At 40.4% G+C, this 27,757-nt stretch overlaps 1 protein-coding gene across 1 annotated transcript; it reads right to left on the bottom strand.

Annotated features, from left to right (window-relative positions):
• Positions 1-200: 200 nt before the first annotated feature.
• LOC140734638 (glioma pathogenesis-related protein 1-like) lies at positions 201-26,793 on the bottom strand. The gene is made up of 6 exons (XM_073058879.1): positions 26,159-26,793; positions 9,437-9,682; positions 7,308-7,420; positions 7,144-7,226; positions 6,980-7,003; positions 201-6,620 (listed from the first exon to the last, which is right to left on the bottom strand). Exons 1-6 carry the CDS (start codon positions 26,330-26,332, stop codon positions 6,490-6,492), a joined length of 771 nt encoding a protein of 256 aa, XP_072914980.1. The 5' UTR covers positions 26,333-26,793; the 3' UTR covers positions 201-6,489.
• Positions 26,794-27,757: the final 964 nt, after the last annotated feature.

Genomic DNA, 27,757 nt, shown 5'->3' with positions numbered 1-27,757 from the left:
GTGTTGTTTTACATAGTCTACTGTAGCCTTGTGCTGTCTCACATAGTCTAGTGTAGTTTTGTGTTGTTTCATGTAGCACCATGGTCCTGGAGGAATGTTGTTTCATTTTTACTGTGTATTGTACCAGCAGTTTATGGTCGAAATGACAATTAAAAGTGACTCAACTTGAAAATAAAATCGAAGCAATAGTGATAAGCATGGACACTAAAAAGTAATTTAATTCTGCTAATTAGAATTTTCTTTACAGAGTTTTACATAGATTTGGTTTCCATGACACAATTATTAAAACTATACAGGCACTATATGACAATCCTACTGCTAGGATTAAAATTAATGGATATCTAGCAAATAGTCTTACCCCAGAAAGGGGCACGAGACAGGGTTGTGCATGGTCACCACTACTCTTCACATTATATCTGGAACCATCAGCTCAATACATCAGACAAAATGAAGATATCAGGAGAATTAGTATTAAAGGGACAGAGCATAAATTGGCTTGTTACACAGATGACATTTTAATCTATCTAGGGCAACCAACATACTCTTTACCTAAATTGATGCAATCCTTTGAACAATTTAGTCAATTATCGGGATACAGGATCAACATAGATAAAACCCAATTACTTTCATATAACTACAGCCCACCAAGTGAACTTCAAAATAGATATCCCTGGGCATGGCAAACAGAGTCTTTCAAATATTTGGGCATTATTATGCCAAAAGATTTGGCAAAATTATCAGAATGCAATTATAAAAATATATATAAATTAAGGAAGATTTAACAAGATGGAACCTAATTCCTTTTTTTAGTCTCAGTTCAAAGATTGAATCTATTAAAGTGAATATACTGCCCAGACTATTATATCTCTTTCAGACCCTACCAATAGAGATTAATCAAAATCAATTCAATGAATTGAACAAAATGTTATCAAGGTATATATGGCAAGGTAAAAGGCCTAGAGTTTGTCTCAAAACTTTGCAATTAGCCAAGGAAAAGGAGGGATGGGGCCTACCTTCTCTTAGAGATTATTATTTTGCAGCACAGTTGAGAGCTGTGATATGTTGGTGCAACCCATCATATGACACTCAATGGAAAAACATTGAGGAGGGGATTCTTCCCATCCCCATACAAGCAATTTTGGCTGATAACAACCTACAAAGGTACATAAAACTATTGATAACCCATGGGTGAAATGGACTCTTAAAATATGGAAAACTATTATAAAATAATATAAACTAGAGGAAGATATTGCAATTCTTAAATGGTGTGCATATGACTTGGATTTTACGCCGCATAAACTGGATGCTAGACTTAAGGACTGGACAGCTAAAAGAATAACAGTTCTTTGCGATATAATGAAAGATGTTTTGAAATGCTTAAAGAGAAACACTTATTAGAAAAACAAGACTTTTGTCAGTGTTTATAGATGCGACAGTATGTTAATAGGATGGTTAAAAATGTAACCAAGGCAAATACATGTTTGATAGAGCCATTTAGAAAAGCATACAATTCAGATAACAGTAGAATCATTTCAAGCGTGTATAACGGCTTGTCAAATCTTAAAACACATTCGACTTCATACATTAAAACAAAATGGGAGAAGGAAGGATAATTATATCTGAGGAAGAATGGACAATAATATGGAGGTATCAATGGAAGTGTACCAGTTCACAGAAATGGAGGGAGTTTGGATGGAAAGACTTGATAAGACATTTTATTACACCCTCTCAGAAATCCCATTATGATAGTAACCTCCCTGTTTGCTGGAGAAATTGTGGAAATCAAAATGCAAACCATTATCATATTTTCTGGGAATGCCCCATTATCAAAGACTATTGGAGTGGGATACACAGTGTCCTACAAAGCATCTTTAAATGTGAAAGTAAGACCATATATTTTGGGTATATACCTCAAGAATGGTTGCAAAGAGATAAATATTTAATGAATATACTGCTATTGGCTGGTAAAAAGACTTTTACCAGGAGATGGTTATCACAGGAGAGCCCAACTTTAAATGCATGGATGGAAATTACAATGGACATTTACAAAATGGAGAAGATAACAGCATCTGTTAATCATAAGCTGGAACAATTTGATTCATACTGGGAAAAGTGTTTTAACTACATAATGCCTCATAGACCTGATTTTATTCTCACAAATCGATATGTTGTAAAAAAAAGATCACTCCCTATTTGTACATAGTTTTCTCCTTTTGCTTGTTCTTTCTTTTCTACGTGTATACCTCAGATAAATATTGTGAAGATTTGTGGCAAATATGATTATGATGTATGTACAAAATCTGAAATACATCTTATGGAAATGTTTGTTTGATGATGAACCAAAAAAAAATAAATTACAAAAAAAGACACATCTCAGACCTTCAGTCTGAGCGCGTCCCTTCTCTGTCTCCTGCCTATCCTCTCTATCGCACTGTCTAAAAGCTTTCTTTATTTGTAAGCCAACCTTCTCTTCCCCAGTCTCTTCAGTTCGGTTCCCACCCCCCAATAATTCTAGTTTAAACTCTCCCCAGTAGCTTTAGCAAACCTCCCCGCCAGGATTCAAGTGTAACCCGTCCTTTTTGTACAGGTCACACCTGCCCCAAAAGAGGTCCCAGTGATTCAGAAATCTGAATCCCTGCCCCCTGCTCCAATCCCTCAGCCACACATTTATCCTCCACCTCATTCTATTCCTGTACTTACTGTGATGTGGCACAGGCAGTAATCCTGAAATTACTACCTTTGCGGTCCTGCTTCTCAACTTCCTTCCTAACTCCCTGCAGTCTTTTTTCAGGACCTCTTCCCTTTTCCTGGCTATGTTGTTGGTACCAATATGTACCACGACCTCTGGCTGTTCTCTCTCCCACTGCAGGACATCTTAGACGTAATCTGAAACATCCTGGACCCTGGCACCTAGGAGGCAAACTACCTTCCGAGTTTGTTTCTGCATCCACAGGATTGCTTGTCTGACCCCCTACAGTCCCCTATCACTACTTTCTTTCCCTACCCTTCTGTGCCACAGGGCCAGACTCTGTGCCAGAGGCATGGCCACTGTCTCTTCCCCCAGGTAGGCTGTCGTCCCCCCCCCCCCAACAGTACTCAAACAGGAGTACTTATTGTCAAGCGGTACAGCCACAGGGGTACTCTCTAGTACCTGACTCTTTCCCTTCCCCCTCCTGACTTGTCTGTCTCCCGTGGATCCTGGTGTAACCACCTGCCTATAACTCCTTTCTATCACCTCCTCGCTTTATAAGGCACTGGTGAGGCCTCACCTTGTCAACAGTTTGGGGCTTCTTATCTAAGAAAAGATGTGCTGGCATTGGAGAGAGTTCAGAGGAGATTCACGAGGATGATTCCAGAAGAGAAAGGGTTATCGTATGAGGAATGTTTGATGGCTCTGGCCTGTACTCACTGGAATTTAGAAGGATAATGGGGGGGGATCTCATTGAAACCTTTTGAATCCTGAAAGGCCTAGCCAGAGTAGATGTGAAAAGGATGTTTTCCAAGGTGGGTGAGTCTACAACAAGAGGGCACAGCCTCAGGATAGAGGGACATCTATTTAAAACAGAGAAATGGAGAAATTTCTTTAGCCAGGGGGTGGTGAATTTGTGGAATTTGTTATGCTAGACAGCTATGGAGGCCAGGTTGTTGGGTGTATTCAAGACGGAGATTGATAAGTTCTTAATCGGCCACGGCATCAGAGGTTACAGGAAGAAGACCACGGTGTGGGGCTGAGGAGGGGAAAAAAGTATCAGCCATGATGGAATGGCAGAGCAGTCTCAATGGGCCAAATTGCCTAATTTTGCTCCTATGTCTTATGGTCTAAATGCATCAATGTATGTGTGATAAATAAATTTGATTATGACATATTCTGCTATGTCAAAATTATGACCCAAAGTGGCAAAGTATTTTGGCATTACATTGAGGGTAAGTTAGGAGGCCATGGATAATTCCCGCCCAGCTTATCCTAGCAGGTAGAGGAACTTAAGGTTTTCCTGAAGAAAGTATGGCAACTTATTATATGTAGGTATCAGAGATTCCAGTGATGGAGGGAGATGTTTAAGTTAGATGCAATCTGCAGTCGTATTGAGGCTGTGCACAGCCAGTCCTCTGGAAAAGATACTATCTACATCAGATTGTGGAGAAATTTTGGTTTGGGAATGGGGAAGCATTTCTGGTTGCAGAATACTCATAAACTTACAGTAGTAGCCATGGATATAATTAGCTCATTTGGTCAGCAATGAACTCCAAAATGTATAACCCTGAGTAAAAGCCTCTGGCTACCACATGATCAATGCCCCTCATCTATCAGGTCACCTCTCATCCTCTGTCGCTCCAAGGAGAAAAGGCCAAGTTCACGCAACCTGTTCTCATAAAGGTACAACCTCCAATCCAGGCAACATCCTTGTAAATCTCCACTGCACTCTCTCTATAGTATCCACATTCTTTCTGTAGTGAGGTGACCAGAACTGAACACAGTACTCCAAGTGGGGTCTGACCAAGGTCTTAAATAGCTGTAACATTACCTCACAACTCTTGAACTCAGTTCCACAGTTGATGAATGCTAACACACCATACGCCTTCTTAAAAACGCTGTCAACCTGCGCAGCAGCTTTGAGTGTCCTATGGACAAGGACCCCAAGATCTCTCAGATCCTCCATACTGCCAAGAGTCTTAACATTAATATTATATTTTTTCTTCAAATTTGACCTACCAAAATGAACCTCGTCACACTTATCTGGGTATAAGTCCATCTGCCAATTCTCAGCCCAGTTCTGCATCCTATCGATGTCCTACTGTAACCTCTGACAACCCTCCAGACTATCCACAAGAATCCCAACCTTTTTGTCATCAGCAAATTTACTAGCCCGCCTTTCTACTTCTTCATCCAGGTCATTTATGAAAAGCACAAAGAGGAGGGGTCCCAGAACAGATCCCTGAGGAACACCACTGGTCACTGACCTCCAGGCAGTGTATGACCCATCTACAATCACAACTTGCCTTCTGTGGACATGTTAATCTAATACTTTTAATATTAAATGTTAAATGTAAATTTAATTTTTTTTTTAAATAAGGTGGACAAAAAGAAAGAAAGCAGCAAGCAGGGAAAAAAAAAATCATAGCTGATACTACCCACCCTGTAAACTGCATTTTCTAAAAGTTCTCTTCTGGATAGTGTTATAGGGCTATTAAAAACAAAAACCACATTACTTTAAAACTTTCTTTTCCAGGCTGTCAATCTCACCAACCATTCACGTTAGCATGTCACTGTACTGCACTGTAGACACTTAAAAGGCATTACAAAAAGTGGTTTTTACATTGTAACTATATGCTGGTATGTATAGTTTCTCTCCTTTAACCTCTAACTTATTTTTTGCATCATTCTTTATAATTGTTGAATATTGACATTTTTAGTTGCACGTCAAGCCCTGACCAACACTTCACAGTAAATTCCTAATACATGTAAATATATATGGCAAATAAAGTTGATCCTTTATGAAGTCCTTAAATGCATTGATTCAAATTGATACCAAAATGCTATACTTATTCAAATAATAATCTCTTGTTTTACAAAACATTTTTAAATGGAACCCCATTTTGAACATTTCTATTGCAGAATGAGTTTAAGGCAGAACCTATTCAGTATATTTAGAACACCACAAATTCAGTTCTGTCCATTAATCCAGTGAATGTGGACCATAATCAAATTCCTAACACAAACAAGATAAAATCTGCAAATGCTGGAAATCCAACCAACAGACACAAAATGCTAGAAGAACTCTGCAGGCCAAGCAGCATCTATGGAAAAAAGTACAGTCAACGTTTCAGGCCAAGACCTGAGGACAAATTCCTGATTTGGCATTGACAAATCTTGAAACAAGTACAGAAATAAAACATTTAATATTTGAAGTGCAAATTGAAACATGTGAAAGAGTTTCATGGTTTATTGGACTGCATTATAATTGATCTGGGACAGTTAATGCTGAAAACAAAATATAAAGCTCCATTTCCATGTGGAAATGTTGTTAACAGTAATGAGCAAAAATATTCACATCAAAGTACAAAAAGATCAAGATGCATCTCCATAAAAATTATTTTTAAAATGTTAAAGCAAACTTCAAGCTTCAGTCGCTAACCAGAAAAATTAATTACCTCCCAAAATTTCCCCTTTCATATTCAATGATAGTCCTCATCTAAAATATCCAATAGCTTCCTAATGCATTCCTGTTTAGATATTGCAGGTAATTTGAAGTTATTTCCACTATAGAAGTTAACAAACCAACTGACAAATTGAAAAGTTATCATGGTATCACTATTTGAGCTATTGTGCAGAACAAAGTTTGACCTCCATCATGATTCTTCAGAAATTTTGAGAGTTTATATCTATGTTTCGTGTTTAATGGAGGTGTCATTTATTTCCTAACTTTCAACCACACAAAATCCAGTATTCAGGTCTGATATAAATGCAGACATGATTTAAACTGGCATGTACTATGTATAGGCAAATATGTTAGTGTACTTCTGCTGTATCAGATATACTCCAACGACAGTAATAATCAGAGTCAATGGTCTCATTGCTACAACAGCGATGCAGTAATTGTCACATGCAGAGTCTGAATTATCTGTTAAAAGAAAAAAAAAGATGTAAAAATACACATTCCTTTAAACTGAAATAAATCTTATTGCAATGTTTTACAGTACAGCTGTAGAATAAGGATTCAATTCTTGCCACTGTCTTTAAGAATCTTACAGTTTGTAACTGTGGGGGTTTTCTCTAGGTGCTCTGGTTTCCTCACACATTCCAAAGACGTGTGGTTTAGGGTTAGTGAATCATGGGCATGCTATGTTGGTGCTGGAGACACTTGCACTATCCTCGCTAATTTGATTTGATGCTCTGTAGGTTTCAATGTACATGTGACAAATAAAGCTAATCTATCCCTCTGCTAAAAAATTTAAAGGTTTAATATTAAAATGTACTCACTTGTCATCTCTCGTGTTGCATTTCCTGATGAAAAGAAAATGAATACACAACAATATTAAATCAACTTTGTCACATACTAGAATTACTGAGTTAATTTTTGTTGATTTTAAAAATCTGAATGATCACATCAAAATAGACAAAGAATCTACATGATTCAAACTTACTGCATAATTTATTTTCACACCAACTGTCAGGGCACTGAGTACATGCTTTTCCTGTTAAATAAGGATGTCTTGGATAATTTCCACTGCAGGAAAGAATAACCCAAAAATATTAATATTTTATTAATTGTACCTTCTAAAAAGAACCCAATACAGGAAAGACTTACGGTGGTCCATAATCGCAAACAAAAATGGTTGAAGGCCTATGGTTGAAGTTAGCAATTCCCCCTGGGCAGGTGTGAACTGCACAGCCAACTTTGTAACTTGATGCCCAGACGAGCTTGAAATCAAAACATGGGAAAAGTCATTATTTATGATATTCTACTCTCAAGCAAAGCTCCAAAGTTCATAGTAAAAATCTCACCCTGATCCAGTTAAAAGTGGCACAAATTACTTTCTTTCCCAGAATAAAGGTATAGACTATTTTCTAAACAGGTGAGAAGATTCAGAAATCAGAGGTGCACAGCAACTTGGAGGATTCCCTGAAGGTTAACTTGCATGTTGAGTTGGTGGTAAGGAAGATAAATGCATTGTTAGAAGTCATTCAAAGAGGACTAGAATTTCAAAGCTAGGATTGATCAGACCACATCTGGAGTAAAATGGCATCATTCTTGATTCTTACTTGGCCCCTTATCTAAAAAAGGATATGCTGGCATTAGACTGTCCAGAGGAGATTTATGAGAATAATTCTGGGAACGAAGGGGTTAACATGAGGAGTGTTTGATAGCTCTGGGCCTGTACTCACTGGGGTGTAGTACACCCCATCAATGAGGGGTGATCTCATTGAAACCTACCAAATATTAAAAAGCCCAGATAGAGTGGACATGGAGATGATGGAGCAGCGGGCACAGCCTCAGAATAGAAGGATGTCTCTTTAGAATGAAGATGAGGAGGAATTTCTTAGCCAGAGGGTGGTGAATCTGTAGAATTCCTTTCCAGAGACAGCTGTGGAGGCTATATCATTGCTGTCATATAATTGTTTGATTTCAAGATGTCTGAAATATGCAAGCCTTCTACTCACTTGACTAAGAATTAAAGCTTTGATAACTGGCACAGCTGAACTTGACAGCTGCCAATCACTTACAAGTACCAGTTAATGAAATGTTTGTCCAGCCCCTCTGGAAATGCATCTACTGAACTCAAGAGCATGACACTCAGGAGCCAAAGAAAATAGGAGCAGAAATAGACCATCTGATATTTCAACTTTGCCCCACCTTTCAGTCTGATCATTTCTGAACCCTTCTTCCATCTCAGATCCCCATAAATTCCACAATCTTTCACAAATGAATTGCCTCAAGTACTTCTAATGAAGCATGCCAGATTGTAATATGCTTGATACCCAAATAGAAATCGGAACTGAGATACCGATGAGCCACAAACTTAATGAATTGTGGAGTAGGTCTGACGTTTTTGCATTTAAAATCATGTATTTTAGAGTCAAGTTATGAAGGTACAGAAAGTCAGCACCAACTTGAATGGAATTTTTCAGTTACAAAGACCATTCACAAACAAGCTCACTGAATACAAGTTGCTCATTTCCTATGGTCCATGTTAACCCTAGCCTGTGCTTGGCTCCCTCCTGCTCCTGTCTAAACAACAGTCATCCAATACAATTGATAATTTTGGTTAAAAAAAAAAATCCCTCCTACCTCCCCTCTTCTTCTATTCCTCACTCTGGCCTCCTACCTCTTCTTGCCTATCTATCACCTCCCCTTGGTGCCCCTCTTCTTTCCCTTCCCCCTTCCTCCTGTGGTCCACTCTCCTCTCCAATCAGATTCCCTCCTCTCCAGTCCTTTACCACATGCCTGGCTTCACCTATCACCTTCTAGCTATCCTCCTTCCCCTTCCCCACCTTTTTATTCTGGCATTTTTTCCTCTTCCTTTTCAGTCCTGAAGTAGGGTCTTGGGCCAAAATGTCGACTGTTTGTTCATTTCCAAGGATGTTGCCTGATCATCTGTGTTCCTCCAGCATTTACTGTGTTTTTCTTTGGATTTCCAGCATCTGCAGAATTTCTTTTGTTTATGATAATTATGCAGATGCCAGCATCAGCAATCATATATTCTTCACTAGAGGCGTGAGGAATATTATTATTTCAGCTTGTTCTTGCTCACTAAGAGCAGGCTGAAATTCTAATATTTGCATACATGCTGTTCAAGAGACAGATATCATTTATGTAATGGGTCAAGAACAACTATATCATGAATAAATCATTTATTGCTGGAAAAAAACTGAGAAAAATGGCATCATTCTTGATTCTTATTTGACCAGCAAAATTATTTGTTGAAAATATATTACCTGGGTGTAATGACCACACACTTTTCTGCATCTGTTGGAGTAATAATCATAATAGTGAATTTCATCATGCCAACTTTTTATAGCAGCGGAAACATCTAAACTGGAACCTGTCCGGACATAAATGTTCTCCCCAAGAGTCTTGAATACTGGGTGAAGTTTCCAATGAGTTTTTAGATCCTTGTTGTGAGCAAATATGCATTTCTTACTCCATGCAAGAGCTGCTTCAGCGAGAGTCCTATCCCATGACTAGAAGTAAAAAAATAAATAGCCAAGTAAATTAGAGACATATAGCCAAGATCTCAGAAACATTTTGCTTTGATTATGTAACCAGACTCATATACAAACGGCTCGTTAGCTAGCTCTGCTAACAGCCACGTAACTCAGTGGCGAGAAGGTCATCTACCATAAACAACATATTTCTAGGATCTATATGATTTGGGGTTTAACCAAACAGGAATATCGTGATGTTCTAATTAAAGAAACCTCAATTTGAGTGAATGTTGTGTAAATGCTGCCCTTACAGAATTGGTCTGCCAGAAATAACAGATTGTACACCACATAAATATAAAGAAAGAATATTTACAGATTTCAGCTTTATCAAACAGTTAATAGGAAAAAGAAAAGGGCCCATTAAAGTTCAATTAGTCCAATGTGCACAAGTCCATTGGAGCTCAGACTGGAGCGGGCCTACAGTCTACGTGAACGCACACACCACATTCTGAACTTTACTCAAAGTCTAACTCAAACAAACTGGCTCTCTCTCACGAATTTTGGTCCTTCCTCATTTGAGCCATTCATCTGCACAAAGCATTTCATGCAACAGACTCTCCTCCCAACAGAATCTTCCCTTCTGTCCCACTGCACAGTTCCTGCCAAAAGCCCCCAAATCAGACTACTGTCCTTCAGGAAACTTTTCCGTACAATCCTGATTGGCTGACTCATATTTCTAAGTTGAACAGCAGGGCTTCTTATCTTATCCAAAATCAAAACATTCTACCAGCAAGATATACTGATTTTGCAGACAACTGCTGAAATGAAATACCTAACGCATAGCAGTAGAAATCTTAACCATGGCATTACAATAGTTTGATTTTATACCTGTATTACACACTGTTAGCATTTGCATTAAGAAATAATAATGTTAACACTTTTTTCCCACATTTCCATTACTCCATTATTGGAGATCAATAATGAAGGTCATAGAGTTATATAACACATAAAAAGCCCTTTGTCTGCGTTCATCCAAGCCAACCAAGACATCTATCAAACCCAGTCATTTAAAGGTTTTAAATAAGTAACGCGATCACTCAAATTGAGTATGATATTCTTCTAAAGGGTTGTAAATTCCCTTAATGGAGAACTCCTGTGCATGAATTTGTTAACATGGGGAGGCTGATGCATGGGCAGTTACCACACAGTCCTTGACAAATCGAGATCAGCATCAGTGTCATTGATGCAAGATGATTGGAGACGCCTCACTGCTGCAGCCTTCCTCTGCCTTCACAGCTGTTGTGATGTGTCATCATCTTTCACCAGCTCAGCTGTTGAAGTTTTGATTGGATTGGTCTTTGTCTGGAACTTCTGCCTTGACTTTACCCTTAGCTCCTGGTCGGGTGACCCTAACAGGAACCAAGTGCCAAGTGGCGAAACTCCAGTCAGCATTGCTCTCTGGAACTCACAAGTCCCTCCACCACATCAAGATGGTGATTCCTCAGAGAAGTTTAAATGACTACACACCCAGTGAGGAACATACACAGTTACGATATTTTGACAAGAGATAAAGAATTGCATTTTAACATGCATTCAGTAGCCACTTTATTAAGTACTGGAGTGGAACCTGCTGTGGTCTTCTGCAGTAGCCTGTCCACTGCAAGGTTCAACATGTTGTGCATTCAGAGATGTTCTGCATACCACTGTTGAAATATATGGTTATTAGGGTTATTGTCACATTCCTGTTCCAGTCTGGCCATTCTCCTCTGACCTCTCTGATTAACAAGGCATTTTCTCCCACAGAACTGTCACACACTAGACATTATTCCTTCCATTCTCTGTAGATTCTAGAGACTGCTGTGCATGGAAATTCCAGGAAATCAGTAATGCCTATGGTAGTCAAACCACCCCATCTGATGCCTAAAATCATTCCACAAAGTCGCTGAGATCACATTTCTGCACCTTTCTGATGTTTAGGCTAGACAGCAACTGAACTTCTTGGCTATGTCTGCATGCTATTTTGCATTGAGTTGTTGCCACATGATTGGCTGATTAGATATTTGTGTTATTAGATACACGGGCTCATTAAAGTGGCCACTGAAAATAAATTTTAAATGGAAGATTAAGGTCTGATCTGACGGCCATCAACCACCTATTTTATAATCCTACCTTATTCCATTTTTATTCTCCCCACATTCTTATTAATTTCTCCCAATTCTATTTCCCAGCTACAGACAGCCAATTAACCTGTAACCAAGTTGGGAATTTCAGAACGTGCATATGCATTTACAAGAGCTTAAGACAGGAGCAGAATTAGCCCATTCACCGATCAAGTCTGCAGTGCCATTCGATCATGGCTGATTTATTATTCCCACTCAGCCCCATTGTCATGCCTTCTCCCTATAACTTTTGGCACACTTACTAATCAATAACCTATCAACCTCTGCTTTAAACATACCCATGACTTGGCCTCTACATGTGTCTGTGGCAATGAATTCCACAGATTCACCACCCTCTGGCAAAAAAAATCTTTTCTGATTTACACCACAAGACATAGGAGCAGAATGAGGCACTTGGCCCATCGAGTCTGCTCGCCATTCAATCATGGCTGATCCTTTTCTCCCCTCCTCAGCCCCACTCCCTGGCCTACTCATAACCCATGATGTCATGGCCAGTCAAGAACTTATCTATCTCCACCTTAAATACACCCAATGACCTGGCCTCCACAGCTGCACGTGGTAATAAATTCCACAAATTCACCACCCTCTAGATAAAGAAATTTCTCTGTATCTGTTTTAAATGGACCCTCCTTTCCACATCTACTCTGTCTAGGCCTTTCAACATTTGAAAGGTTTCAATGAGATCCTCCCCTCATCCTTCTGAATTCCAGCGAGTACAGACTCAGAACAATCAAATGTTCCTTGTGTGATAACTCTTTCATTCCCGGAATTATACTTGTGAGCCTCCTCTGAACTCCATCCAATGCCAGCACATCTTTTCTTAGATGAGGAACCCAAAACTGTTCACAATACTCAAAATGAGGCCTCACCAGTGTCTTGTAAAGCCTCAGAATCACATCCCTGCTCTTGTATTCTAAACCTCTTGAAATGATTGCTAACATTGCATTTACCTTCCTCACCACCGACTCAACCTGCAAGTTAACTTTAGGGTGTTCTGTTACTTTTCCAGCCTTAGTTTCCAGCAGTCCTATATCCACACCCATCTCTCTATTTTTTTACGTATTTGAAAAAGCTTTACTATCCATCTTGATATTGTTTGCTTCCTTGCTTTCATAGTTCATCTTTTCCCTCCTAATGGCTCTTTTAATTGCTTTTTGTAGGTTTTTAAAAGCTTCCCAATCTCCTGTCTTCGCAATATTTTTTGCTTTGTCATACTGTATGTCCTCTTTTGCTTTTACATTGGCTATCACATACCTTGTAAGCCATGGTTGCACTATTTTGCCATTGGAGCTTCTCTGTTTTTGGAATATATCTATACTGCTCCTTCTTCATTTTTCCCCAAAACCCAACACCATTCCTGCCCTGCTATCATCCCTGCCAGCATTTCCTTTCAATTTATTTTGGCCAACTCCTCTCTCATTCCACTGTAATTTCCTTTATTCTACTGAAATACTCCAACGTCAGACTTTACTTTCTGCCCATCCAATTTCAAGTTGAACTCAATCATATGGTGCTCACTGCCTCCCAAGGGTTCTTTTACCTTAAGCTCCCTGATCACCTCTGGTTCATTACATAACACCTAATCCAGTATAGCTGATTCCCTGTTAGGCTCAACAACAAACTGCTCTAAAAAGCCATCACATAGGCATTCAACAAACTTGGGAACCACTTCCAACCTGATTTTCCCAATTGACCTGCATGTTGAAATCTCCTATACCTTTCATTACATTGACCTTTTGACATACCTTTTCTATTTCCTGTTGCAACCTGTGGTGCATATCCCAGCTACTGTTGGGAGGCCTGTAGATAACTGACATCCTTTTACCTTTGTTGTTTCTTAACTCAATCCACAAGGATTTAACATCTTCTGATCCCATGTCACATCTTTCTACAGATTTGATGCTATTCTTTACCAACAGAGCCACACAACCCATTCTGCCTACTTTCCTATTCCTCCGATACAACGTGTAACTTTGGACATTCAGCTCCCAACTACAACCATTCTTCAGCCACGATTCAGTGATGGCCACAACACCACACCTGACAATCTGTAAAAGGGCTACAAGATGAGCCACCTTATTTCTTATACTTCATGCATTGAGATCTAACACTTTGATCCTGCATCCCCAATGCACTGATACTCACCCTGCAGGCTGCAATTATATCCTATCATCTGCCTGCCCTTCCTGACAGTCTGACTGCACACCATCTTTGCTTTTTTCGAGGTCCTTAAAATGGTCCTCAAGGAGCTGCAACCTCCCAGGACTCCAACATCAAGCATGAAGAACACATAACAGCCATTTACTACACTTACAGTAAGAGAGAGAGAGAAAAAAAGAGGAAACCTTAACTGCAGCTTACCCATATTTAAAGGGTTATCCTTTCATACCAAGCCTGTGCCTTCTATTCTTTGAGTCTCCCATTATGGGAACATCCTCTCCACATTAACTCTATCCAGGCCCTTCAATCTTTGATAGTTTACAGTGACATTAACATCCCACCCTCCTCCCCCCACCAATCCTTCTGAACTTCAGTGAGTACAGGGCCAGAGACATCAGGCGTTTCTCATATATTAACCCTTTCGTCCCCTGGATCATTCTCATAAACTTCTTCCTAATGCTTTCCAGCCTCCCAACATCAGCACATTCTTCCTTAAAAATGGGGCCCAAAACTACTCACAATACTTAAAATGTGTTCTGACCAATACCTTATAAAGCCTTAGTATTGCATCCTTGCTTTTATATTCCATTCTTCTCAGAATGAATACTAACAATAATGAAGTGGCCTACAAGGAAGGAGTCAACTCTCTGCACAGTGGTGTCAAGAAAACAACCCCAAAAACAAAGGTGCTGAATGTGGATTACAGGAGGAATGAAGACGGACTAACCCCTATCGACATCAATGGACCTGGGTTGAGAGGGTAAACAGCTTTAAGTTCCTCAGCATCCACATCACCGAGGACCTTACGTGGTCTGGACATACCAGTTGAGGAAGTTTCTACAGGGGCACAACTGAGAGCATTCTGACAGGCTGCATCACTGCGTAGTATGGGAACTGTGCCTCCCTCAACCGCAGAATTCTGCAGAGAGTGGCGTGGACAGTCCAACGCATCTGTAGCTGTGAACTTCCCATAATTCAGGAAATTTACAAAGGCAGATGTGTAAAAAGGGCCCAAAGGATCATTGGGGACCTGAGTCACCCCAACCACAATCTATTCCAGCTACTACCATCTGGGAAACAGTACCGCAGCATTAAAACCAGGACCAACAGGCTCCAGGACAGCTTCTTCCATCAGACTGATTAACTCACACTGATTTGAGTGCATTTCTATGTTACATTGTCTGTTCTACTTATTATAAATTATTATAAATTACTATGATTGCATGTATGTGAGATATGTAAGAAATAAAATCAATAACTGTGTATTTGCCTTCCTTACTATTGACTCAACCTACAAGTAATCTTTACGAATCCTGCAGTAAGACTCACTCCCAAGTTTCATTGCACCTGTAATTCCTGAATTCTCTCCCATTTAGAAAATAGTCTGTGATTTTTATTCCTTCTGCCAAAATGTTTGACCATATACTTTTTTATGCTGTATTCCATTTGTCAACTCTTTGCCCATTCCACTTTCTACCCTTACATTTATCTTTGTATCTTCTGCAAATGTTGTCATACATCCCTGAATTCCATCATCCAGATCATTAATGTATAAACATGTGAAGTAGCAGACCCAACACTGACCTCTGGGGAACATCTCCAGTCACCAGCAGCCAACGAGAAAAGGCCCCCCTTTATCCTCACACTTTGTCCTTTGCCAGTTCATCAAGCTTTTATCCAAACTAGTATCTTTCCTTTAATACCATGTACTTGTATCTTATTTGGCAACATCATGAGTGACACCTCTGAAAATTCTTATGAAAATCCATGTAAACAACATCCACTAACTCTCCTTCATTTCTCCTACCTCTAACTTCCTCAAAGAACTCCAACAATTTATCAAGCAAGATTTCCCCTGAAGGAAATCATGTCCTTATTCATCATGTCCTTCCAAATACCCTGAATCCTCAAACTTAATGATGGACTCTATAAAAGCTCATCAATTATTGGTTAACTGGCCTGTAATTTCCTGACCTTTGCGTTCTTCCCTTTTTAAAGAGCAGAGTGACAACAATGATTTTTCAGTCTTCTGGAACTATTCCTGATTCTTGGAATATCAATACTGATGCCTTTGCAATCTCTTTAGCTACCTCCTTCAGAACCCTGGGGTGTTATCTGACCGATCTGGGTGACTTCTCCACCTTCAGACCTTTCAGCTTCCCAAGCACTTTCTCCTTAGTAATGGCGACTATACTCACTTCTGCCCCCCTCCCCCATGACTCTCTCAAATGTCTGGCATGTTCCTGATGTATTTCACAGTGAAGACTAACGCAAAATACCTTTTCAGTGTGTCAGCCATTTCTTTGTTCCTGATTTCTACTTATCCAGTGGTCAATGTCCATTCTGGCCTCTCTTTTACACTTCATATATCTGAAAGCACTTTGATATCCCCCTTTATATTATTTGCTGGCTTACATTTGTTTTTTTTTCTTTTCTCTCATATGCTTAGAAACTACTGCCATTACTGCTCTACCATCATTACTGCTAGTGCCCTCTTCCAGTCAACTTTGGCCAGCTCCATTTTCATGCCTTTGTAGATAACCTTAATCAACTGCAATACTGACACTCCAAACTAATTCCACAACCTATGGACTCTATAACTCATGACTTCAGTATTATTTATTTATTATTATTGCATTTCCACAGTTTAGTCTTCTTTTGCACATTGGTTGTCTGTCTTTGTGTGTAGTTTTCCCTTGATTATATTGTATTTTCTTTATTCTACTGTGAATGTCTGCAAGAAAATTAATCTCAAGGTAATGTATGATGACGTATGTACTTTGATAATAAATTTACTATGAACTTTGAATTTTAGCTACTCACTCTCAAACTGCAGCATGAATATCATTGCCTTCTGAAGGTTATTTTACCTTAAGCTCCCTAATCAAATCACGTTCACTGCACAACATCAAGTCCAGAATTGCCTGTTCCCCAGTGGGCTCAACCACAAGCTGCTCTAAAAAAAAACACCTCGTCAGCATTCTACAAATTCCCTATCTTGAGATTCAGTAATAACCTGTTTTTCCCAATCTGTCTGCATATTGAAATCTCCCATGACCACCATAGCATTGCCTTTCTTGTCCATTACTTCTTTTTTAATCTGTTGTATTTTGTACTCCACATCTTGGTTGCTACTCAAAGACCTGTATGTATTCCCATCAGAGCCTTTTTACCCTTGCAGTTACTTAACACTACCCACAAAGATTCTAAATCTTTTGATCCTATGTCTCTTATTAAGGATTTGAGTTTTTTTTAAACCAACAAGCCACCCACTCCCTCTGTCCACCTGCCTGTCTTCTATAAAGATGTGTATCTTCGGATGTTTAGGTCCCAGCTGTGATTTCCTTTCAACCATGACTGTGATGTCCACAATGCCGTACCTGCCAATTTCTAACTGCTCTACAAGATATCTACCTTGATTCATATACTGTACACATTGAAACAAAATAAAACCTTTTAATCCTGTATTCACCACCTCCTTCTCAAATTTGATCACCATGTTGTCCGAAGTTAAATTCTTAACTTTTTCTAAACTTTATAATTTTTTTTACTTGGGAGTCTTTAGTAACCTCTCCTGTGCTCTCCTTTCCTTTTACATTATTCATTTTTCCAAGCTGTTGAAGCCTGAAATTAGAGCTTGAGTGTTTAGGGCTGGTGTCAGAAATCATCACTTCACACAGAGATAAGGATCTGATCTCCATCACTCATCACAGTATTGTGGGTGTGGGTGGTCAAATGAAATTGCATAAGCATTATTAATGGTTTTGTGCTTGCTACAGATATAAAAGTTATGGATCTAAGATGAGTGAGTGGAGATAAAGTGGACCTAATCTAACTCGATGGTAAGCAGACTCCATGGAATTGGAATATTAATGTCACATATACCCAGATAAAGTGAAAAGCTCGTCTTACATACTGTTCAACAAGATTTATCTATTTCTGGCTGGTAACTAACAATATGACAAAAATCAAAACTAGTGTATAGGCATTGTACTTTTGCAGATGGAATTTAATGCAGACAAGTGTGAGCAGTTGCACTTTGGGAGGAGAAACCATAGTAGGACTTAGGGTCATAGAACAGTACAGCACAGGAAAAGGCCCTTCAGCCCACAATGTCAAGCTGATCCAATTAAATTACTAATCAAATGGCCAACCCAACTAATACCCTCTACGTACACAATATGCATATCCTACCATTTTCCTCACATTCATGTGCTTATCTAAAGGTCCCTTGGAGGTTCAAATGCATCTGCCTCTAGCATCACTCCAGGCAATGCATTACAAGTATCCACCACTCTGTAAAAATTTGCCACTCACATCTCCTTTGAAGTTACCTCCTCTCACCTTCAACGCACACCCTCTAGTATTGGACATTTCCACTCCAGAAAAGAGGCACTCTCTGTCTACTCTGTCTATGCCTCTCATAATCTTATAAACCTCTATCAGATCTCCTCTTAGCCTCTGCTGATCTAGAAAAGACAACCAAATTTTATGCAACCTCTCATTATAGCATATGCCCTCTAATCCAGACAACATCCTGGTAAATCCCTTCTGCATCCTCAACATCATTCCTATAACGTGGTGACCAAAACTATGCAATACACCAGATGCAGCCTGACTAGTTTTATAAAGCTGCAACATAACTTACTGACTATTGAACTCAATACTTTGACTCATAAAGGCAAGCATACCATATGCCTTCTTAACCACCTTTTCAACCTGTGCAACCACTCTCAGGGAGCTATGAACATGGACCCTCAAGATCCCTTTGCTCATTAACGCTCTAAGAAACTTGCCCTTAAAGTGTACTGTCTCTTTACATCTGACTTATCAAGCTGCAACACTTGGCATTTGCTGTTGTTCCTTGCAGCACAACGGACAACCCAGCACGTATGGAGAGCATGTGAGAAGCCAGCTAGATTCAAACCCAGGACCACTTGAGTTGCAGTGAAGATGCAAAGTTCAGTGCAGCTGCCACTACACCACTGGCTTGCAAACACTTCACATTTCGTCAGGCTAAACTCCATCTGCCATATCTATAATTGATCTATATCCCACTGTATTCTTTGCCAGTCATTGGCACTATCCAATTTTGTATCATCTACAGACCTACTAACTCACCCATCCACATTTTCAGAAGTGTGGTAGACAGACAGATCTGTGAATCCATAATTCCTTGAGAGTGGCTTCAAAAGGTAGATAGGGTTGTAAAGAACACTTTTGACACATTGGTCTTCGTAAATCAAAGTATGAGTACAGGAGTTGAGATGATGCATTAAAGTTGTATAAGATGTTGGTGAGGCTGAATTAGGACTATTGTATGCCATGCTAGTCACCTGGTATGGGAAAGATAGCAGAAAGATTGAAAGAGTGCCTAAAAAATTTACAAGGGTGTTGCCTGGACCTGAGGACCTATGTTACAGGGAAAGGTGGAACATGTTAGGACTTTATTCTCTGGACTGTGGAGGAATGAGGGGAGATTTAGAAGTATACCAAATTATGAGGGATATAGGTAGGGTAAATCAACCAGGCTTTCTCCACTGAGGATGGGCAAGACTGGAACTACAGGTCATGGGTTAACAGTGAAAGGTGAAATGTTTAGGGGAACATGAGGGGGAACGACTTCACTCATAGAGTGTGCAAGTGCGGAACAGGCTGCCAGTGGAAGAGGTGAATGTGGGTTTCATTTCAGAATTTATTTATTTAGCGATACAAGGTGGACCAGTCCCAAGCAGCTCACCACCCAGCAGCCCACCTACTGAGAGACATACTGACCACCCATTATGCCATTGGTGCTTAGGGCTGCAGCCAACCTATTTAACCATCACCTAATCACAGGACAATTTACAATGACCAATTAACCTACTAACTGGTACATCTTTGAACTGTGGGAGGAAACTGGAGCATCCACAGGAAATCCACACTGTCACAGGGCGAACACAGAAACTCCTTACAGAAAGTGCCAGAATTGAACTCCAAACTCTGGAATGCCCCAAGCTACTGTACAACAGAGTCGCGCTAACCACTAGGAGAAATTTGGATAAGTATATGAATGGGAGGGGTATGGTTCAGGTGCAGGTCAATGGGTGTAGGCAGAATAATATGTTGGCATGGACTAGATGGAGTGAAGGCCTGTTTAGGAACATAGAATGCTACAGCACAATACAGGCCCTTAGGCCCACAAAGCTGTGCCAAACATGTCCTCACCATAGAAATTACCTAGGGTTACCCATAGCCCTCTATTTTTCTAAGCTCCATGTACCTATCCAGAAGTCTCTTAAAAGACCCTATCGTATTCGTCTCCACGACCATTGCCAGCAGCCCATTCCACACACTCACCACTCTCTGAGTAAAAAACCTACCCGACATCTCCTCTGTACCTACTCCCCAGCACCTTAAACCTGTGCTGTTAAGTTCTATGACTCTATGCATTGAAAGTCTGTAACTTTAGTGTTCTTGCTAATCAAGGTTCATGATCTATGAGTCAATATGTAATTAAACTCTAAAGTCTGGAATACAGAATTAGTGCTATTGACACTCACTTCCAAATTACTCATTTGCAAGCCATGGCCTGTTGCCCAAGATCCATGTTCCGTTTATCAACATCATATGACTGAAGCCACCCATGTGTTGTGCAAAAGCATTGAAATTTTTCTTCTGCTGTCAAAAGCTGTAGTATAGGCAGACATCACACCTCTCCTGCAAGTCTCCCGCATATTGATAGCTGCTCCCTGGCGCCCGCAAATTATATACAAAATCCTGGAAATCGATTTTTTGGGAGAGGGAGGGGAGCACCCTGATTGTTCTCTCTTTGTGCTAAGTAGACCTATCAGTTTTCTCTGTGGGCGGGCGTTACAGTCGACCTCTCTCTCGCTCTCTCTTTCGTTGTCCATCCATTCAGTTTAGTGTCCTGCTGCGCCATGGCAGAGTGTTCCAAAAGAAAAGAAAATATAAAACATACTTCACCCCAGACTACACTAAAGTGTACCCCTGCCTAATAAGGGTCAAAAATAATGACAGTGTTGCTCGCTGCACTGTTTGCAACAGTGACTTTTCTATTGCCCATGGTGGGTTAAAATGTAAAATGCATGTTGAGGTGAGTTTAACAGGTTCATTTGTCTATTAGCATAGCTAACGTTATTTAAACTAGCTGCTAAGGAGCTACTCCATTGATGTCCTACGTGATGAGGCCAAACTCCCTGTAGACTTGTTTAAAGTTGTAATAGAATTTTAAAAAATGACTCCATGATAATATAAGTACATATTTTAATGTCACATTTTCTGCATATACCCAACTGGGTTCACAGATTAGACAAAATCACTAAACAAAGTATTAGATACACCCTTTAAAGTCGACTGGGGGGGGGGGGGGAGTATGGGGTTGCAGGGGGTGGGGTGCCACCTGCCTGAAATGAGTTTTTGCAGGGTGGGATGTCTGCATAGGGAAGAACAAATTCTCAGATTACAACTTTTGCAGAGGCAGCAGGAATTATGAAAAACCAGGGCACTGCTACTGCACAGTCTCAGCGACCTACAGTTTGGATATTCATAATATATCTTAAATTAGAAGAATGAAGGGAAGGGTACTCATTGAAACCTATTGAATATTGAAAGGCCTAGATGGAATGGATGTGGAGAGGATTTTCCTATGGTCAGGGAGTCTAGGACCAGATAGCAGTCTCAGAAGGGGGACTTCCCTTTCGAACAGAGATGAGGAGAAATTTCTTTAGCCAGAAGGTGGTGAACCTAGAATTCATTGCCATGGGCAGCTGTAGAGGCCAAGTTATTGGGCATATTTAAAGCAGAGGTTGATAAATTCTTGATTAGTAAGGGTGTCAAAGGTTTCAGGGAGAAGTCTGGAGAATGGGGTTGAGAGGGATAATAAATTAGCCATGATGGAATGATGGGCTGAATGGTCTAATTCTGCTTCTATGTCTTTTTGATCTTACGGATTTATAATCCTATTCACCTCAGTTGCTGATGTGTGGAGCTTGCCCATTCCCTCTGACCGCATGGGCTCCCTGCCCTATCTCAAAGGCCTGGTGTCAGGTTAATTGGTTTGAAATTACCCTTGAGTGTGGCAATTGGTATAAATAATTAAATGGAAAGTTGGAGGGGTTGAGAGAATGTGAAGAGTACAGGGAATACAGAGAGGGGCAATGTAACCAATGGAATCATAGACCATTCCAGCACAGAAACAGGCCCTTCAGCCCATCCAGTCTATGCCAAACTTATTCTACCTAGTCCCATTGATCTGCTCTTGAACCATAGTTCTCCACTCTCACATCTATATACTAATCCAAGTGTCATTTAAATGTTGAAATCAAACCTGCATCCACTATTTCTGCGGGCAGTTTGTTCCACAATCATACCATCCTCTTGAGCCAGCAGACACAACATGGCAAAAGGCCTTCCACTGCATCATAACAATTAACAATAAAATCAAAAATACACGTTACCTGACATTGTTGAATGGGAAACAGCGTTAAGGTGCCCAGTTGAAAGATGAGAAGCTGTTCCTCAAACCTGAGAGCAGTATAGGTGACTGCTTTGCAGATTTCCTCTGTTCAATTGTTAAGCATGATTTTGGATTTTCTGTCACCCATCCCTCTTTTACTCTGTATTCTCTGCTCTGGGAACTCTTGCTCCAACAACACTCAATGCAAGTTCAAGAAATAACAAGACACACTGCAGCTTCTAAAGTCAACACTTGAATTCCATGAGTTCAGGTAACCACTAACACCAGCATTTTCCATCTTACTTTCAGATTTCTGGCATCACCTGTATTATTAATTTATTTAGAGAAACAGTGACCATGATGTAGTGCCGAACTTCTGTTCTAAGATGAATCTGATCTTTCCTCCTATATAGCCCTCCATTGTTCTATTATCCGTGAGTCTATTTAATTAAAGCTCTTTCATTAAGGGGCTTTTATTTATTTATTTAGAGATACAACACTGGACAGGGCCCTTCCAGCCCCATGAGCAGTGCTGCCCAACAACCCAGTTTAATCACTATACACAATGTCCAATTAGCCTACTAACGGTAGGTCTTTGGACTGTGGGTGGAAACCAGAGCACCCGGAGGAAACCCACACATTGACAGGGAGAAGAACTGAACTCCAAACTTCAGCGCCCTGAGCTGTAACCATGGCACACCCTCTGCTTCTTGTTAGCAAACCCAGTGCTGCCAACTTTTTGATATTTGCCTACAACTCATACACTGATTTAAACCATTTGCCATTAAACGGTTTAAGTCAGTAACATTGAATCATTACTGATTTCTATACATGCTGCCTGACCTGCTGAGAATCTCCAGCATTTTGTGTGTTATTCTGGATTTCCAGCATTTGTAGAAACTCTTGTATTTATAATTTAAACCACTTATTTTAATTTATTTTGTATTTGTATAATATCCCCCAAGTTACTCAAAAATATACTCAGTGAAAGGCTATCTTAGATTGGGTGTTGTGTAATAACCCAAATCTTATTACGGAGCGTAACATAAAGGAACCTTTACGAGGTAGTGATCATAATGTGATTAAATTCATACTGCAATTTGAGAGGGAGAAGTATAACTCACATGTATCAGTATCACAATGGAATAAAGGGAATTACAGAGGCATGAGAAAGGAGCTTGCCCAGGTGGATTGGATGGTGATGCTGATGGGAATGACAGCAGAGCAGAGATGGCTGAAGTAGCTGAAGTTCTCAAACAGCAGGGCTAGGCAGTCATGGCTTACAGGAGAAGTTAAGGACTGCACAAAAGTCAAGGAAAGGGTATATAGGGTAGCAAAAGTGAATGGGAAGTTGGATGATTGGGAAGCTTTTGAAATCCAACAAAAGGCAACTAAAAAAGCTATAAGAAGGGAAAAGATAAAATATGAGGGCAGACTAGCCAATAATATAAAGCAGGATGCCAAAAGCTCTTTCAGTATATAAAGGGTAAAAAAGAGGTGAGAGTTGATTTTGGACAACTGGAAAATGATGCTGGTGAGGAAGTAATGGGGGACAAAGAAATGGCAGGTGAACTTAATGGGTACTTTGCATCTGCCTTCACTGTGGAAGACACTAGCAGTATGCCAGAGGTCCATGAGTGTCAGGGAGCAGGAGTGAGTGCCATTGCTATTATTAAGGAAAAAGTGCAAGGCAAACTCAAAGTCTTAAGGTGGTCAAGTCACCTGGGCCGGATGGACTACATCCCAGAGTCCTGAGAGAGGCTGCTGAAGAGATAATGGATGCATTGGTCATGATCTTTCAAGAATCACTTGATTCTGGCATGGTCCTGGAAGATTGCAAATGTCACTCCACTCTATAAGGGAAGAAGGTAAAAGAAAGGAAATTATAGGCCAATTAGCCTAACCTCAGTGGTTTGGAAAGTGTTGGAGCCTGTTATTAAGGATGGAGTTTCGAGGTACTTGGAGACTAATGATAAAATAAGTCAAAGCATGGTTTCTATCAAGGGAAATCTTGCTTGATAAATTTGTTGGAGTTCTTCGAGAAAGTAACAAGCAGAGTGGCCAAAGGAGAGGCAATGGATGTCATTTACTTGAATTTTCAATAGGCATTTCATAAGGTGCCACACTTGAGGTTGCTTAACAAGATAAAATAACATTGTGGGCTGAAGGGCCTGTACTGTGCTGTATTGTTCTAAACTCCCATGGTGTTACAGGAAAGATACCAGCATGGATAGTGGAATAGCTGACAGGCAGCAGGTAGCGAGTGGGAATAAAAGAGGTCTTTTCTGGTCGGCTATCAGTGACTAGTGGTGTTCCTCAGGGGTCAGTATTGGGCCCACTGCTTTTCATACTGTTTATCAACGATTTAGATGGTGGAATTGATGGCTTTGCAGCAATGTTTGCAGATGATACAAAGATAGGTGGAGGGGTAGGTAGTGCTGAGGAAGCAACGTGATTGCAGCAGGACAAATTGGAAGAATGGGCAAAAAAGTGGCACATGGAATACAGTGTTGGGAAATGTATGATAATGCATTTTGGTAAAAGGAACAATAGTGCAGACTACTATCTAAATGGGGAGAAGGTTCAAACATTGGAGGTGTAAAGGGACTTAGAAGTCCTCATGCAAGATCCCCAGAAGGTTAATTTACAGGTGGAGTCTTTGGTAAAGGCAAGTGCAATGTTGACACGTTTCTACAGGAATAGAATATAAAAGCAAGGAGATAATGCTGAGCCGTTTATAAGACACTAGTCCGGCTGCACTTGGAGTATTGTCAACATTTTTGTGACCATATCTCAGAAAGGATGTGTTGTCATTGGAGAGCGTCCAGACCAGGTTCACAAGGATTATTCCAGGAATGAAGGGGTTAACGTATGAGGAGCGTTTGGCAGCTTTGGGCCTGTACTCCCTGCAATTTAGAAGGATGCAGGGGGATCTCATTGAAACCTCATTGAAAATGTTGAGAGGAATGGATAGGATAGATTTGGAGAGGATGTTTCCTGTTGTGGGGGTACCCAGAACTAGAGGGCACAGCCGCAAAATTTAGGGGCGACCCTTTAGAACAGAGGTAACGAGGTTTTTTTTTAAGCCAGAGAGTAGTAAATCTGTGGAATGTTCTACCACAGACTGCAATAGAAGTCCGTGCGTATATTTAAGGCGGAAATGGACCGTTTCCTGATCGATCAGGGCATCAAAGGATATGGCGAGAAGGCAGGTGTATGGGGTCGAGTGGGATCCGGGATCAGCCATGATAGATGGCGGAGCCGATTCGATGGGCTGAATGGCCTAATTCTGCACCTATGTCTTATGGTCTTATAAAGATAATTAGTCACAAGTGTCCTACCTATTCCTCCCCGCCCCTTCTCTAATTTGTTTTTCTCTCTTTCACCCTAGCCTTGCGGTGTTCCCCCTCCCCCCCCCCCATAGGTGCTATCTTGACTGCTGCGAGTTTTTGTTTTTTCAGTTGTAATTTTATATTTCCTGCTTTTTTTGTTTCTTAATATGATACACTGCTTTAAAACGTTAGAGTGAATAATTTTACCAAGAGAATACCTAGAATCCCTCAATCTAAGTAACTTAAGAGCATTAAAAACACCACAATTTCAGTTTACTGTAAACGGCAGAATGTAGTTTTACTTTGAATAATCACTTCGTCTCTTGAAAATGTGCTAGGATGTTGCAATGCTATAAAACTTGAGTAAAATATTTCCCCTTACCATGTACAGCATGTCGCTGGCGGGAGGGTCAACTTGAGAGCGATACAGGTTGTGGGTACTGACGCATTCCTTGATGAAATCCTCATTGTCAATATTAACAGCTGCTCCCACTCTAAACGCAGCGAAGTAAAAGAGTGCGTTAAGTGAAATCTTGCTGAATCCTCGCAGGTCCATATCAAAGAAGTTCGAAGTACGGGAAATTTGCAACAGGAAGTTCAACAATTTTACACAAAAAAGATGTGTCAGAAATTCTGCTGCGGTGTGGTAATGCTCTTCCCCTTCTTACTTTCAGAAGTTAAGATGATCAGTATTTAACAGCAAATTTTCTCTTCCAATAACCGATAGTGAATGGGTAGGGCGCTGGCGCCGCCTTTCCATTGACTAATTTTACTTGCCGGGTTGATACCAACCCGCACGGTACTCCGGAAATAAAAATCTTCAAGACAAGAAGTAGGAATTCGACCAAATCAGAAGACGAAAAGCATGGATCGCCAGAAGAAAACTAACCCGCAGTCAGTCACTTCTCACTTTAAAAATGACAGATCGAAAAGGAAGTTGATTTCTTTACTAAATGGAAGCGGTCACGCCCCAGGTTAAAAAAAAAACACTCCTGTTCTGATCTTAAACCCTGCTTTAAACTACACTGGGTCCTATAATCCTGCCGAAGCGAAAACCAAAGTATGTACGTTTCTGCCTCCAACGCCCTTCCAGTCAATGAGTTCCAAGCCACCCCCCACCTCACCCCAGCCCGGGTGAAAAATCTCATCTAAGTTATTTTATCCGTTACTTTAAATCTATGCACATGCTTTTTTTTAACGTTTGTGTTGAGGGAACTAGGTCTGGAAAGGTGATATATCTTCAGTGACCTTTTGAAAGAGTCCCGAGGAAGCGTCGCGGCCCGAAAGCTCTACTGTACTCTTTTCCATAGATGCTGCCTGGCCTGCTGAGCTCCTCCAGCATTTTTGTGTCTGTGTGTGTTCTTTTGAAAGAGCTGCTGCTTTTGAAGATAGTGGATGCACTGGCTGTCAAATTCCTAAATTCAATAGATTCTAGAATCCTTCCCACAGATGGAAAGGTAGGAAATGCCATTCCATTACAGTAAAACGCCAATAATCCCTTATCCGGTTTTTCAGAAATCCTCCTGAAGGTTCCACAACTGGCTCGCATTCCCTTTAAACCTGGCGTTCCCAAGCTTTTTTTTATGCCATGGACCCCAGGTTGGGACCCCCCTGCTTTAAACTCACTGGGGCGCCATTTCTCATATTCCCTTTAAACTCACCAGAGCTCGAATTCCCACATTCCCTTTCAACTCACCAGAGCTCGAATTCCCACATTCCCTTTAAACTCACCAGAGCTCGAATTCCCACATTCCCTTTCAACTCACCAGAGCTCGAATTCCCACATTCCCTTTAAACTCACCAGAGCTCGAATTCCCACATTCCCTTTCAACTCACCAGAGCTCGAATTCCCACATTCCCTTTCAACTCAGGAGAGCTCGAATTTCCACATTGTCTTTAAACTCGCCGGGACCCCTGTCCTCATATTTCCTTCTGGTACTCCTAATTCTGTCTCTCTTGGTACTTCTCTTACGATCACTAT

Source organism: Hemitrygon akajei, chromosome 10 (assembly GCF_048418815.1).
Source record: "Hemitrygon akajei chromosome 10, sHemAka1.3, whole genome shotgun sequence".
In the NCBI taxonomy this organism is placed as follows: Eukaryota; Metazoa; Chordata; class Chondrichthyes; order Myliobatiformes; family Dasyatidae; genus Hemitrygon; species Hemitrygon akajei.
Note: the sequence above shows the minus strand (reverse complement) of the source record. Positions and strands in the feature narration are given on the sequence as shown.